Below are 15506 nucleotides of genomic sequence, written 5' to 3' on the forward strand. Positions count from 1 at the left end.
TTTCCAAAATTGTCAATCATGGTCTTCAAAGTGGGATCAACTTTTTCTTCCTCATCATCATCAATCCTTCTAACACGCAACATCTGACTAAACGGTAGGGAGTCTATAATTTATCCAAAAATTGAATGGACTCATTTGAGAACACCAAAGTAAATTTAATGTCAGGATCTATCTCATTAAGAAATTTATGAAAATCTAAAAGTTGGACTTCTGTACCTAGCCAAATGAGAAAGACGCCATCGATGTATCGCCACCACCTCAGCACCATGCTGAAGTGGTGGGATACATAGACTGACATCTCCTCAATAGAGTCCATAAAAATGTTCGCATAAGTAGGTGCGACATTCGAACCCATGGCCGTACCAACTTTTTGCATATAAAACACATCTAGAAACCTGAATTAGTTGTTGGTAAGTATAAGTGTCAGTAATTCAATAATAAATTTCATACAGTTGGTGGAAAAACTAGATTTAGAAAGAGCGTATTTAACCGCATCAATGCCCCTACCGTGATTAATTGAGGTATACAGGCTCACTATATCAAATGAGGAAAAATGGCTCTTTCCGGTAAATCTATTTCCTCTATCTTCCTCAAGAAATCCGAGGTATCCTGTATGTACGACTTTTCCTCAATTGCAAACTGTCTGAACAGTTTATCCAGAAATCTTGCTCAATATAGAATCCCTGCCCGACACAATATAAGACGTGTGTATTTTCGGTAATAAATACAATAGTGGAGTAACAGGAAATTGGACTGTCAAAAAGTCTCTTAATTTGTTATCAATGATTGTTATCTTTCAATAGTGTAGATATCATTTTTTCTATGTCACATCTGGGATCATGTGAAAGAACCTCATATGTGACCCATCATTAAGCTGTCTATATGCCTCCTTAAAGAGGCTCTGTCACCAGATTTTGCAACCCCTATCTGCTATTGCAGCAGATCGGCGCTGCAATGTAGATTACAGTAACGTTTTTATTTTTAAAAAACGAGCATTTTTGGCCAAGTTATGACCATTTTCGTATTTATGCAAATGAGGCTTGCAAAAGTCCAAGTGGGTGTGTTTAAAAGTAAAAGTACAACTGGGCGTGTATTATGTGCGTACATCGGGGCGTGTTTACTACTATTACTAGCTGGGCGTTGTGTATAGAAGTGTCATCCACTTCTCTTCACAACGCCCAGCTTCTGGCAGTGCAGCACTGTGACGTCACTCACAGGTCCTGCATCGTGTCGGCACCAGAGGCTACAGATGATTCTGCAGCAGCATCGGCGTTTGCAGGTAAGTCGATGTAGCTACTTACCTGCAAATGCTGATGCTGCTGCAGAATCAAGTGTAGCCTCTGGTGCCGACACGATGCAGGACCTGTGAGTGACGTCACAGTGCTGCACTGCCAGAAGCTGGGCGTTGTGAAGAGAAGTGGATGACACTTCTATACACAACGCCCAGCTAGTAATAGTAGTAAACACGCCCCGATGTACGCACATAATACACGCCCAGTTGTACTTTTACTTTTCAACATGCCCAGTTGTACTTTTGCAAGCCTCATTTGCATAAATACGAAAATGGTCATAACTTGGCCAAAAATGCTCGTTTTTTAAAAATAAAAACGTTACTCTTATCTACATTGCAGCCCCTATCTGCTGCAATAACAGATAGGGGCTGCAAAATCTGGTGACAGAGCCTCTTTAATGTATTCCGAGGTATCCATAACCACGACCGCACCACCCTTGTCAGCCAACTTAATGGTGAGGTCGTGGTTATGGGTTAATGTCCTCAAAGATGTCATCTCATTGTTGGTCATATTGGGATGTTTCAATCTGTTGTCTCAATTTCAATATATCAATTATATCAATATCCTTCTTAATTAACTCCAAAAAGGCATCTATAGTGTGTGAAGTAACAGGTGGATAAAAATTACTACCACAAGACAAATTAGATTTTTTAAGGCATAATTCCGGTGTAACGGCAGGAATAACCACAGGTATATCATTATGCAAATTAAACCACACCTTCAAGTTTAAACTACGGATAAAATTCAAAATATCCATCTCTAGTTGGAACCAATTCATTTTCTGACTTGGGCAAAAACTTAAGCCCTTACTTAACACTTGTAATTCAATGGGATTGAGGCAGTAAGATTTACCACTATTTCATTATTTCTTTCTTTTTGGATAACATTAATTTCTGGTTCTGACCCCTGTTCGGTTTGGCAAGTCTTGTTCTTCCTACTTCTGTTCCTTCTCCGCCCACCTCTTCTGGTTGGCTTATTCCTACGTTGTCGTTCACCATTGGTTCTAAAAAAAACAGACTCCATTTGATGTTTCTGTGATTCCTTAGATCTTTTTTGTTTGTATATAACATTGTAATTATCCTGATTGTTTGACCAGATGTAGACTTTACCTGTCGAGTAATCCTCAAGATCACGATGCCATTTGTTTCTTTTCAGGTCTTCAGATTCTGCTTTAAATTTGACAAGATATATCTTGTTTTTCCATAAATTTTGTGAACTCCTCAATAGGCAATGTCGCCTTTAGTGTGTTCTCTACCTCCAATAATTTGATGTTGATTGATGATAAATCCTTTTGCAGGAATTCCAGATTGAGTAAAATAATGTCCAACGAATATTTGTTGGAGATTTGTTCATATCTCAGATGAAAGTCCCATCGTGTGAGAACATATTAGGCCTTAATTGAGCCCTCATGCCTCTCGGTATACGCTGATTCTTGAAGTATTGTCCCAAAGTGGCCAAGTGTAGCTCCAATGTTACTTTCTTTTTTGAAAAAAATGTGTAATTGCATTTTAAATTGATGATTGACGGAACGCTCAAAAAGGAGGCATCTCCCTCAAAACCCCCCAAAAGGCATATATATATATATATATATATATATATATATATAATTTTTTTAATTAGAGGTTAGGGGAAAAATGCACGTATTTCAGAATTACGTGAGATGCCTGCAGAGACGCTACTGAGAGATAGATACATACCTATCTGTGTGTGTATATATATATATATATATATATATATATATATATCTAGCGATCACAGATGCTACCAGAGACACTGATGAGAGAGATGCATATCTATCTATTATCTCTCTGTATATACACGTGTGTAGAGAGATAGAGATCACAGTTTTGGGGAGATATAATAAATCTTTATTCAGAGATGGGAATGGGGGAATCGTACAATTTCTATTATACACTTGGGGTGTACAGCGAGGGGATTTATTATACAGCTGTAGCTGAGGTGCTTTGCAGCCGATGACTGAGGTGTCACAAGATGACAGGCAGAGAAGGATGTGCCCTGCTCTGCTGGGAATGATGCATGCTGGGATTTTTACTTTCATTTTTAACATGTCCCGCCCACACCAGCCTGAAGATAGAGCGCTGCTACTGGAGCATAGTAAGGTGGAGAGGCTACATAAATCACATATTATTTACTTTATTTGCCCTCATAACCACTCATTAGGGTTTTCTTTCTTGTCTGGGGCAGTTTTGAAATTGTATGCCGATGGTGGCCAACCCCTTTAAGGGTATATTCACACAGTGCGGATATGCTGCGCCAAAGTACATAGCGCATCCGCCCTGGTCGCAGCAGGAATAAGTGTTAATTCCACTATAAACTACACATATACCCTATTCTTTCCCGGTCTATAAGGAAAAGGAAAATTATTGGGCATTACCTTATGTGGAATATCTGTTTATTCCACTATAAACGACATATATACCAGCACTAAACACTGCGGTCTGCCAGCTGTTTCAAACAGCTAACACCTGTCTGCAATGGCCGGAATCGTAGATAACTCCTATTCTGGCCGTTTAACCCCAAAAGTGACTGTTAGGCCTCATTTACACGAGCGTAATATACGCGTGTGCGACGCGCGTGCTTTTCACGCGTGTCTTACGCACCTATATTACTCTATGGGGCAGTGCAGACAATGCGTGAATTTTGCGCAGCGCGTTGCGTAAAACTCACTACATGTTCTATAATCGTGCGTTTTTCGCGCATCACGCATCCATTGAAGTCAATGGGTGCGTGAAAACCATGCATGCCGCACGGAAGCACTTCCGTGCGAACTGCGTGATTCGCGCAAGAGCTGTCAAACTGAATGTAAACAGAAAAGCACCACATGCTTTTCTGTTTACAAACATCCAAACGGAGTGTCAGAATTTAGAGATGAGCGAACCGAACTTCAACGGGTTCGGCCGAACTCGTTTTGACCGAACCCGGCAAAAAAATTTCCGGTACGCGACGTCAGGAGACAGTCACTGTCCAGGGTGCTGAAAGAGTTAAACTGTTTCAGCACCCTGGACAGTGACTTCCGATCACAATATACATGAACGTGTAAAAAAAAAAAAAGAAGTTCTGACTTACCGATAACTCCCGGCTTCTTCCTCCAGTCTGACCTCCCGGGATGACAATTCAGTCCAAGTGACAGCTGCAGCCAATCACAGGCTGCAGCGGTCACATGGACTGCCGCGTCATCCAGGGAGGTGGGGCCGGATGTCAAGAGAGGGACGCGTCACCAAGGCAACGGCCGGGAGACCGGACTGGAGGAAGCAGGAAGTTCTTGGTAAGTATGAACGTCTTTTTTTTATTCACAGGTTGCTGTATATTGTGATCAGAATTCACTGTCGAGGGTGCTGAAAGAGTTACTGCCGATCAGTTAACTCTTTCAGCACCCTGGACAGTGACTGACGTCGACTAGCCTCATCTCTATGATGGCGGCTGCGCGAAAATCACGCAGCTGCGCATCATACACTGATGACACATGGAGCTGTCAAGTGCCTTTTGCGCACGCAAAACGCTGCATTTTTTTGCGTGCGCAAAACGCACACGCTCGTGTAAATGAGGCCTTAGACAAAGGGAGGGGGCTCCTCTGTTCCCCCAACAAAATCGGTTGTCATGGCAGCCAGAGGCCTATTGAAGCCTCCAGATCTGCCACCAGTATAGTAGGGCACAGATAAAACATGGTAAATCCCCCTAGGGGGATTAAAAATAAAAAATAAAAAAGGTATTTAAAAAGTAAACATAATTTGTTTAGCCGTATCCGCAAAAGTCTAAACTAGTAAAACATCACATTAGTTAACCCGCCAGGTGACTGCCTAAGAATTTTTTTTTTTTACAATTGCAGGCATTGCGGTTTATTGGTTAAAAAAAGAATGGAATAAAAAGTGGCATATACCGCAAAATGGTACCATTAAAGAGGCTCTGTCACCAGATTTTGCAACCCCTATCTGCTATTGCAGCAGATCGGCGCTGCAATGTAGATTACAGTAACGTTTTTATTTTTTAAAAACGAGCATTTTTGGCCAAGTTATGACCATTTTTGTAGTTATGCAAATGAGGCTTGCAAAAGTCCAAGTGGGTGTGTTTAAAAGTAAAAGTCCAAGTGGGCGTGTATTATGTGCGTACATCGGGCGTTTTTAATACTTTTACTAGCTGGGCGCTCTGAAGAGAAGCATCATCCACTTCTCTTCAGAACGCCCAGCTTCTGACAGTGCAGATCTGTGACGTCACTCACAGGTCCTGCATCGTGTCGGCCACATCGGCTACAGTTGATTCTGCAGCAGCATCAGCGTTTGCAGGTATGATCGACTTACCTGCAAACGCTGATGCTGCTGCAGAATCAACTGTAGCCTCTGGTGCCGACACGATGCAGGACCTGTGAGTGACGTCACAGATCTGCACTGTCAGAAGCTGGGCGTTCTGAAGAGAAGTGGATGATGCTTCTCTTCAGAGCGCCCAGCTAGTAAAAGTATTAAAAACGCCCCGATGTACGCACATAATACACGCCCACTTGGACTTTTACTTTTAAACACACCCACTTGGACTTTTGCAAGCCTCATTTGCATAAATACGAAAATGGTCATAACTTGGCCAAAAATGCTCGTTTTTTAAAAATAAAAACGTTACTGTAATCTACATTGCAGCGCCTATCTGCTGCAATAGCAGATAGGGGTTGCAAAATCTGGTGACAGAGCCTCTTTAAATACTACAGCTCGCCCCGCAAAAAGAAAGCCCTCACTCCATCGACTAGTATGAGACTTGTTTAAATCTCATCCACTCTGCTGCTACTGTATTAGGCCCCATGCACACGAACGTAAAAACGCCCGTAATTAAGGCCCATTATTACGGGCCCATAGACTTCTATTGGCCATGGGTATCTTCCCGTTTGCTTACGGGAAGGTGCCTGGGCCGTTGAAAAATATGGAACATGTCCTTTTTCAGGCCGTAATTGCGGCACGGGCAGGCCCATAGAAGTCTATGGGGCTCCCGTAGTTACGGGTGGCTACGTGTGTGCACCCGTAATTACGGGAGCGTTGCTAGGCGACGTCAGGGGATAGTCACTGTCCAGGGTGCTGAAAGAATTAACTGATCGGCAGTAACTCTTTCAGCACCCGGAACAGTACTACCGGTGGAGTTAATAGTATTAAGAGTTAACTTACCCAGAACTCCCTGCTTCTTCCTCCAGTCCGGCCTCCTGGGATGACGTTTCATTCCATGTGACCGCTGCAGCCAATCACAGGCTGCAGTGCTCACATAGACTGCCGCGTCATCCAGGGAGGTCGGACTGGATGTCAAAAGAGGGACGCGTCACCAAGACAACGGTACGTATGAACTTCTTTTACTTTCAATCGCTGCGGAAACTCTGCCTGAAAGGGCTGCCCCTTCTCTCTATGCATTACTGATAGAGAGAAGGGGCTGCCGATTAGTGCAGAGAAAACTGGTCCGTAAATACGGGTAGAATACGTGTGACAAAGGACCCGTATTTACGCCAGTATTTACGGGAGGAAAAAAATACGTTCGTGTGCATGAGGCCTTACGCTGTGGATTTTCTGCAATGAAATACGTTTGGAAAATACTCAGTATTTTTGCTACGTGTGAACATACCTTTAAAGAACAGTTTCTCAGTACATTACATGGGACTTTAACTGGTTGCCGACACAGGAAGAGAATGCTTGTCCTGAGCGGCGGGTACTTCGCGCATTAGGACGAGCATTCTCGTCCTGTGTGATAGCCGTCTGTGCGCGTGATCGAGAGCGGGGCAAAGGCTGTAATACACAGCCACGGCCCCGCTCTGACAGCGGAGAGGAGAGAAACATCTTTTCTCCGCCGTTAACCATTTGAATGCCGCGATGAAAGTTTATCGTGGCGTTCAAGGAGAGGGGACTGCACTTTGATCGCGTCACAGAAGATAACTGTGACGCGATCAAAGCTCATAACTCGTATGGCCAGACAGCCCAGGGTCCATTGAAGGACCCCAGGGCTGTCTGAACTTATTTCCTGTTAGGGCATACCTCAGTATGCCCTAACAACTGCCTGTGTACAATCAGTACACAGGCTAATGTACTGGCATATAGATATATGCCAGTACATTGCAGTTACAAAATCAAAATCAAAATGATAAATCCCTTTATGGGATTAAAAAAAAATAAAGTTAAATGAATGTAAAAACAATTAATGATAAATAAATAAAAAGTTAAAAAAATACAGACACACTTTTTTTATAATAAACTTTTTAAAATAAGTCCCAAAACATGAAATAATATAGACATATTTGGTATCGCCACGACCGTAACAACCTGTACAACAAATGTATAACATTATTTATGATCGGTGTATGGTGTAAAAAAAAAAATATTAAAACTGCTGCTGAACTGCTTTTTTCTGAATTTTTGCCAAAATAAAAATTTATAGAAGGTACCTACATAAAGTACAACTCGTTCCGCAAAAAACAAAGTCTCATACAACTACGTCGTACAAAAAATAAAAGAGTGATGAGCGTCGGGATGCAAAGAGGGAAATCTAAAAAAATTGATATGTCCTCAAGGCCAAAATTGGCCGTGTCCTTAAATAAATTGTACCATTAAAAACGACAACTCGTCCCGCTCAAAAAAACAAGAAAGAAAAAATACTGCTCTTGGAACCGCTGGGAGGGAAAAAAGTAAAATGAAAAAAACTTAAATTGTCCGTGTCTCCAAGGGGTTAACAAATCTATGCATGCAAGAAGCGGCGCTATAAACCCAATTACAATTGTTAAAACAAATGTAATGACAGTGTCGCTTTTTTAAACAGCTCTGTGATTTTTTTTTTACCTCACAGCCATTTGTACCCCTCACTCAGCCTTCCTCGCATGACTATTTCCTACCTTTCCAGCCCTCTCCCCGCCTCTTTCTCGACGACCCGGGTATGGCGTTAATTTGCGTGTTTCCGCCCCCGCCCCGCCTCATGTGCGCGTCCACGATCTCTGACTGACGCTTCGCGCGCACCCGTGAGTGGCTGCAAAGATGGCGGCGCACATCTCCCTCACACAGGTAAGCCCGGTCTGCAGAGTGACAGCGCGGGGTTGGGAGACCTCCGAGGTTGGCGGACTGTGCGGGTAAACGCTCCCACCTCACAGGCGGGCTAGTGGAGAAAGGCTGCGCTCTTACTATATCACCTTTGTATTTAGTTTCTCTGAACGATAAGGCTGAGGCCTGGGGAGGGGATAGTCACCAAGTATCACCCACTACACCTTCTTTTGCCCCACTACTGCTCGTCGTGTCATGTATTCATATTCCTAAAATAACTGCTTCTAGTCAGGAAGTGGTACTCCTACCCTGTTCTATGGTCCATGCCTGTGGCATCCCCACCCAGGGGTCCTGGAAACACAAGTGTTCTGTGATACAAAAGGTCACTAGGTGGTGACGTTGTCGGATGGTGACACTGGTGTTAACCATCATATAGTGTAGGACCAGCCTTTACATCCTCAAACTCTGCCATCCTGTCTGTCATTTACAATGAGCTGTTCAGCTATTGTTCCCTGTTATCAGTTTTGTAAGGATGAGCAGAGTCCAAAATCCCTGCCCCCATAATAATTGGGTTGTCACTGGGCGTGCTACTTGTACTTTCTCCTTGGGCTGTAAGATTGTCTAGTGCTATGATCTACATTTTTGGAATACTGTCTCCTGTATCCATATACTGTACCCCATGTTGGGATGTTCACTAAGTTTTCTGTTCTCACACAAGTTTGGGGAACCCTTTTGAACTTTACCACTAATTTGCAATCATATATATAGGGTATGACTATTGATTTATCCTATGTGTATCTTCCAGTGATCTGTGTGTTAATGGATTGTAGGCATCGTTTTTCAAGTGGTGATATTGAGTTGTTACCATTGTAATTGAAGTGACTGATCGCATTATTTCTACTGATCAGCAAAGGAATGAATGGCATCCCATGACTGTGATCAGTGTGTTAAAGGGATTGTTCACTGTGCTGAATGTCTCCTAGTACTGTAGATCCAGTCTCATCTTGGCATGTTAAAATCACGTCTTAATATTTAAAGAGAACCTGTTACATTTTGTTCCCATATTAAATAGACAAGGGCCAGGGCAAGGGTCTGCTCTTGACAATCACCTTATTTTTTTATTATTTTTTTAAAAACCCCTATTCTTGCCACATATACACACCAGGTGCTACAAAGAAAACATCAGGAAGAAAAATATAGGGTTAATTAAAAAGTCGCGTCATTAATATGCTTGCTGTAGTGCAGCACAAGTCTTGCTAGCCCTTGCCTCATGTTGACCATACAGAGAACATAGCTGTGACCTGAACACTTGTTTGGCTGACCCCTGCCTTTCACAAGACCGCCATAAACATTCGTTCTTTGGCTGAGCAGGCAAGTTCACTACCTCTGAGGCCACTTCTCTCCGAGGAGCGAAGGATCTAGCATGCTAAAACCTTATTTCCCCCTGAGGGCAGACTTCCGGGGACAGTAGGGCTGGGCGATTGACCTAAATCAAAATCATGATTAATTGAACATGTAACCTAGATGACGGTTATTGAACGATTTAGGCCATACCCCTCTGTATATAATGGACCCCGCTTAGGGATGCACGATGCATCGAAACTTCGATACTGTTTTGATGCGTGCACCCTCAAATGGTTTGATACAATTTTTTTTTTCATGTAGTTCGATACTAAACTGTGCTTAGCGTTGTAACACATGAATGTATGAGAGCGGGGCTGCGTCTGTGTGATACAGCCTCTTGCCTCGCTCCGGAGTCCGGACAATTGTGCGCGCGGTCAGCATGATGTGATGTGACCAACTGAGTGTCGACACTGGTGACAGGACATGGCGGGCGCACTGCGTAACACCCCCATGTTCTGTGCCTGCGCTCATTATTGCAGCGCCGGCCGCATCCTCATGCTGACCGCGCGCACTACTTGTCAGGAGTGGGGCAATGGCTGTATTACACAGCCGCAGGTTTCTCTCGTCTCTGCTGTTATTCCCCTGAATGCTGCGATCAAAGCTGACCTCCCCATTCAAGCGGTGAATGAGAAGGGGGGGATGCCCCTTGGATGGCGTCACAGGGAATGCCTGTGATGTGATCAAGGGACATACCGTATATGGGCAGACAGCCCAGGGTCCATTGAAGGACCCCAGGGCTGTCTGACCATATTTCCTGTTGAAACTGAAGAATTTGATCCAGCGCTGTTTCTTTAAAAGGAAGTAATATTCCAACTTTATTTCAGACAAAAGTAAAATCCACTAGCAGTAAGGGTGGTTGTCTCAGCAGTAAGCCTACGCGTTTCCGACAGATCCTGTCCTTAGTCATGGCACAATGTACTTTTAACGAAACCGCGCTGGACCAAATTCTTCAATTTCTGCTGTGTTTGTACCGTGTGCCGCCACGTGGATCCGTGCGCAGTCCAAATCTGGACATACGTACTTGTGAGCTGGAGGAATCCTCCTATATTTTCATATTTCCTGTTGTCAGGGCATACTGAGATATGTCCTAACAACTGCCTGTTTACTATCAGTACACAGGCTAATGTACTGTAATATAGATATATGCCAGTACATTTAAGTTTAAAAAAAATAAAATAAAATAATAAATAAAATAAATACACATACGCATTTCTTTTCAATAAACGTTAAAATAAATCTCAATACATAAAATATACACATTCTGTATTGGCGCGGCTGTAATAACCTGCACAGCAAATTTTTTGCATCATTTTAATGTGTACGCTATAAAAAAACAACAAAAAACTTCTTTCACTTATTAATGTAAGGCACGAGGTGTGATGAATTTAACCTCCATGTGCCTCACAGTAATAGTAATTAACCCCATCATGTACCTTACACATTATCCCAATGTTGTCCATTATGACTGAGAAACATGATCAGGTTAATTACTATTAATATGAGGCACATTTAAAATTCATCACACCTCGCGCCTCACATCAGAAAATGGAAGAACTTATTTTTTGTTTTATTATTGTTGGCAAAGTATCGTTTTGGTATCGACAATCGCAATACTACATGCAGTATCGGTATTGAAGTCCAATATTCTGGTATCGTGCCAACCCTAGACCCCCTGACACTCTTCCTCCCCCCCACACAGTATAATGCCCCCACGCTGTATAATATCCCCACAGCTGCCCCAATAGTGCCTGATAAAAATAATAAAATACTCCCCTAACCCCGTTCCAACGACGAGTGGAGATCCCTCTGGTCTTTGCAGCACGGCGCAGACAGGCGCGATGATATCACTGCCTCACGTCCAGCGATACATAGTGAATGGCAGAGCGGGTCCCCTGCTCTACCATTGGATTCAACTATATCTGCGTCCTGAAGATGCAGATACAGTTTAAAGCTGGAAAAAATAATTGATAAAACCGAAATTCGCAAGATCACGTCGATTAATTGCGCTGAATTTAGATTAATTTTTGATTGCCCAGCCCTAGGGGACAGTCAATACACAGAATGCTCATTTTGCCGACAGCGATTTCTCCCGACGCCACCTTAAAACATGCATGCTAGGTCGAGCATGCATCTTTATTCCATTGGGGAAATTGGTAAATGCCACTGGCAGTGTCTTATTTCCCGGGTGAATATAGGATCCGGTATGTTAAAATCCAACATGCCCGATCCATCTTTTCCCCTAACATCTGCCATTGGGGAGAGTTGGGAGGCTCTCATGCATATTAGATAACCACGAGTTTAGTCTAATGGGTGTTGTTACCTATCGACATTATATTGTAGGCTTATCCATTTTGGGTCCATTCAGACGTTGAGGTGTGTAAAATTGCAGCGAAAAAACGTATGCATTTTTCCTGCGGTTTGGTGCACTCAAACGCATCGAAAAATGCATCAAATCGCTGTAAAAACTAATGTGGTTTTAACCGCACCTCAACGTCTGAATGGACCCTTAGGGAGGCAAGAGACTAGTCTTGCTTGTTGTGTGTCGGGTTTTAGTCAGTCACAAATATGTAGATGCAGAGGAGACCGAGGGGGTAAGTATGAGCGGCTTTCTTCAGCGGAAAATCTGTCCGAAAAAATCTGATTTTTCGCAAGGAATGTACTGCGGGTTCCAGGCTGGACACGCTGCGTGATTTTTACGCAGCGTACCCGACCCGTGGGAACCTGGCCTGAGGCCTCAAGCACACATCTGTGGCTGTTTGTACGGCCGCAAATCACGGGTCTGCAAAACACTGATAGCTTCGGTGTGCAGTCTGTATTTTTTTTTGTTTTTTTACATTTTTTTGAAATTCTTTATTTTCAGGAATGAAAAGTTCCATTTTGCAAAACATTTAGGGTACAGAATTATATAAGAGTACAGAAAGTATAAATGCAGCGTACATATACAGAACTGCTGTGAAAACCAATATTCCCACGCAGGGGAGTAGACTACATGACTCCAGGCCCCTCCGCATAAGAGTGCAGAGAACGAAGAGAAAGTTACAAAAGAAAAAAAAAAGTAGCAGAGGAGGGTGAAGAGCAGATTAGGAGTGGGGTGTCCCACCATGACCTCCCTCAAAGCAAAGAGTGCTACTCGCTGCCGCGCAGTACTCAGCTCACGTATAATATCTTTATAGGAGTCAGAACCCTGAAAAGCAATCCAAGGAGTCCATGTTTGACTAAACTTGGTGTGCGAGTCGTGAATGATGGAGTTCACATCCTCCATGTGCATAAGGTCGTTGACCCTTGAAACCCAGAGGGACAAGGTAGGGGGAGAGGAATCCCAAATGGTGTGGAGACATCTGAGACATGTCAGAAATAGAGAGCCATTCAGAGTCTTTCAGAAATTGAGCTGCTCTGAACTTCCCCGAAGCAAACCAGGAATGAAAGACTGAATCATTCAAACCAGTGGAAATGAGGGATTCCCCAAAATGGGATACATTGGGGAGTGTAATGGGAGTAAGGATGTCCTCACTGAGGCTAGGGAGCAGCACAACAGCGTTGGGCCAATAGTAGGGTGTTGACGGCAGTCTGTAGTTTTAACGGACCAATGAATAGAATGGTCGAGACTGATCCGCAAAAACGGACAAGAATAGGACCTCTTCTATAATTTGCGGAACGGATAAAAAATGGATGTGTGCATGGCCCCACAGAAATGAATGGGTCAGTGTGCTATCCATGAAAAATTTTTATAGCACACTGAAGAATATCACTGAAGTGTGTTTGAGTCCTTAGTTTGTTGTTGTCCACCCAGTATGCAATGCTATTCTAGCCATTTAAAAAATGTCAAATGTGACAAACCGAAACCTGATGGATCATATTAACTCCTGAGCCCACTCCATACTCAACAAGTGTCGGCTGTCACTGCAAGTGCTGGGATCGGAGCTAACTCTAACTCTGTCCGTTTAACCACTTAGATACTGTGGTCAATAGCCACTGCGGCATCTAAGCCATTAGAAAGAGGGGTGTGGCCCATGGGCACCTGTAACGCGTGCTGATGGTTGATGTGGCTGCCTGGGGTCTTAATAAAGGCCCAGGTCTGTTATCGTTACTTTTAGGGCGGATTTACACGAACGTGATATACGTCCGTGCAACGTGCGTGCTTTTCCCGCGCGTCACACGGACCTATGTTAGTCTATGGGGCCGTGCAGACAGTTCGTGATTTTTGCGCAGCGTGAGTCCGCTGCGTAAAACTCACGACGTCCTATAATTGTGCGTTTTTCGCGCGTCACGCACCCATTGAAGTCAATGGGTGCGTGAAAATCACGCGCACCACACGGAAGCACTTCTGTGGGACGCGCGTGATTCGCGCAACAGCAATAAAAAGTATGATTGAAAACAGAAAATTACCACGTGCTTTTCTGTTTACAAACATACAAACAGAGTGTCATAATGATGGCAGCTGCGCGAAAATCATATAGTGATGACGCACGGAGCAGTTAAGTGCCTTTTGCGCGCGCAAAACGCAGCGTTTTTTGCGAGTGCAAAACGCACACGCTCCTGTAAATCTGCCCTTACTAAGCCCAGAGGCCTAAGGCCTAGTTCACACACAGGTTTTGTTACACAGATTTTGACGTTGAAACCGCGTTGGAAAACGCGCCAAAAAATTGACCAAAATGCCTCCCATTGATTTCAACGTGAGATGGAGGCGTTTTTCCCCCGCGAGCAGAAAAAACGTCTCGCGGGAATTAGAAGCGACATGCCCTATCTTTTGGGCGTTTACGTCTCTAACCTCCCATTGACATCAGTGGGAGGCAAAGAAAGCGTATTTTGTGGCGTTTTTGCCCGCGACGCTCAATGGCTGTGGTTGAAAAACGCGGCAAACGGCGTGCAGGCAGATCAAAATCTGCCTCAAAATTCCAAATGGAATTTTCAGGCAGAATTTTCTGCCTGCAAAAACCTCCATGTGAACATACCCTAAAGGTGTTTTCCTGTTAGAAGAAACTAATGGCGTATCCTAAGGATAGACCATCAATATGTGATCAATGGCAGTCCGACTCTCAGCACTCTCGCCGATCAGCTGTTTTGAAGGGGCTGTGGCACTCATTCAAGCCCTGCTTCCCCTTTATTCCTGTCACTGCTCGCACTGTGAATCCGCCGACACGTTTGTAGCGGCGGTTCACGGTATTACAGCCTTCTATTCACTTGAATGGGAGAAGGCTATAATATTGTGAATCGCCGCTACAAGTGTGACAACGATTCACAGTACAGAGCAGGTAAGGAATAAAGGGGAAGTAGCGATTGTATGAGCGCCACGGCCCCTTCAAAACAGCTGATCGGTGGGAGTGCCAAGTGGCCCACAACAAGAATGGGGACGTAGTAAGGGATTCAAAAAGAACCCACTTAACACTAGATGGATTATAGTTCCAAACCATTTTTTTTCCTACCTGCGCTGCTTTCTAATCTGATTTGAGGTCTGGGAGAATAAGGTCTCCTGCTTTAGAAAAACAGTTAAGTCGATTTGTTGACTCGGGCCCTGTGGCTTGCCCATGCACATGCTGCACTATTACTATTGTCCTATCTCTAACTTAAAGAGGCTCTGTCACCAGATTTTGCAACCCCTATCTCCTATTGCAGCAGATCGGCGCTGCAATGGAGATTACAGTAATGTTTTTTTTTTTTTAAAAACAAGCATTTTTGGCCAAGTTATGACCATTTTTATATTTATGTAAATTAGGCTTTCTAAAGTACAACTGGGGGCGTGTTTAAAGTTAAAGTCCAACTGGGCGTGTATTGTGTTCGTTACATAGGGGCGTTTTTACTTCTT

The 15506-nt window shown here is 43.6% G+C and overlaps 1 protein-coding gene across 7 annotated transcripts in view; it reads left to right on the forward strand.

Annotated features, from left to right (window-relative positions):
- The first annotated feature begins 8247 nt into the window (after positions 1-8247).
- The window catches only part of EPS15L1 (epidermal growth factor receptor pathway substrate 15 like 1), a 239977-nt gene continuing 232718 nt past the window's right edge, over positions 8248-15506 (forward strand). For all 7 annotated transcript variants that reach the window (XR_012847578.1, XR_012847579.1, XM_075825344.1 and 4 more), the window contains exon 1: positions 8248-8323. Coding sequence is in view for 5 of the 7 variants with exons in the window: in XM_075825344.1 (XP_075681459.1) it covers positions 8297-8323 (27 nt within the window). In the remaining 2 variants the exon portion in view is untranslated. The remainder of the gene's footprint in view (positions 8324-15506) is intronic.

Source organism: Rhinoderma darwinii, chromosome 1 (genome assembly GCF_050947455.1).
Source record: "Rhinoderma darwinii isolate aRhiDar2 chromosome 1, aRhiDar2.hap1, whole genome shotgun sequence".
Lineage (NCBI taxonomy): Eukaryota > Metazoa > Chordata > Amphibia > Anura > Rhinodermatidae > Rhinoderma > Rhinoderma darwinii.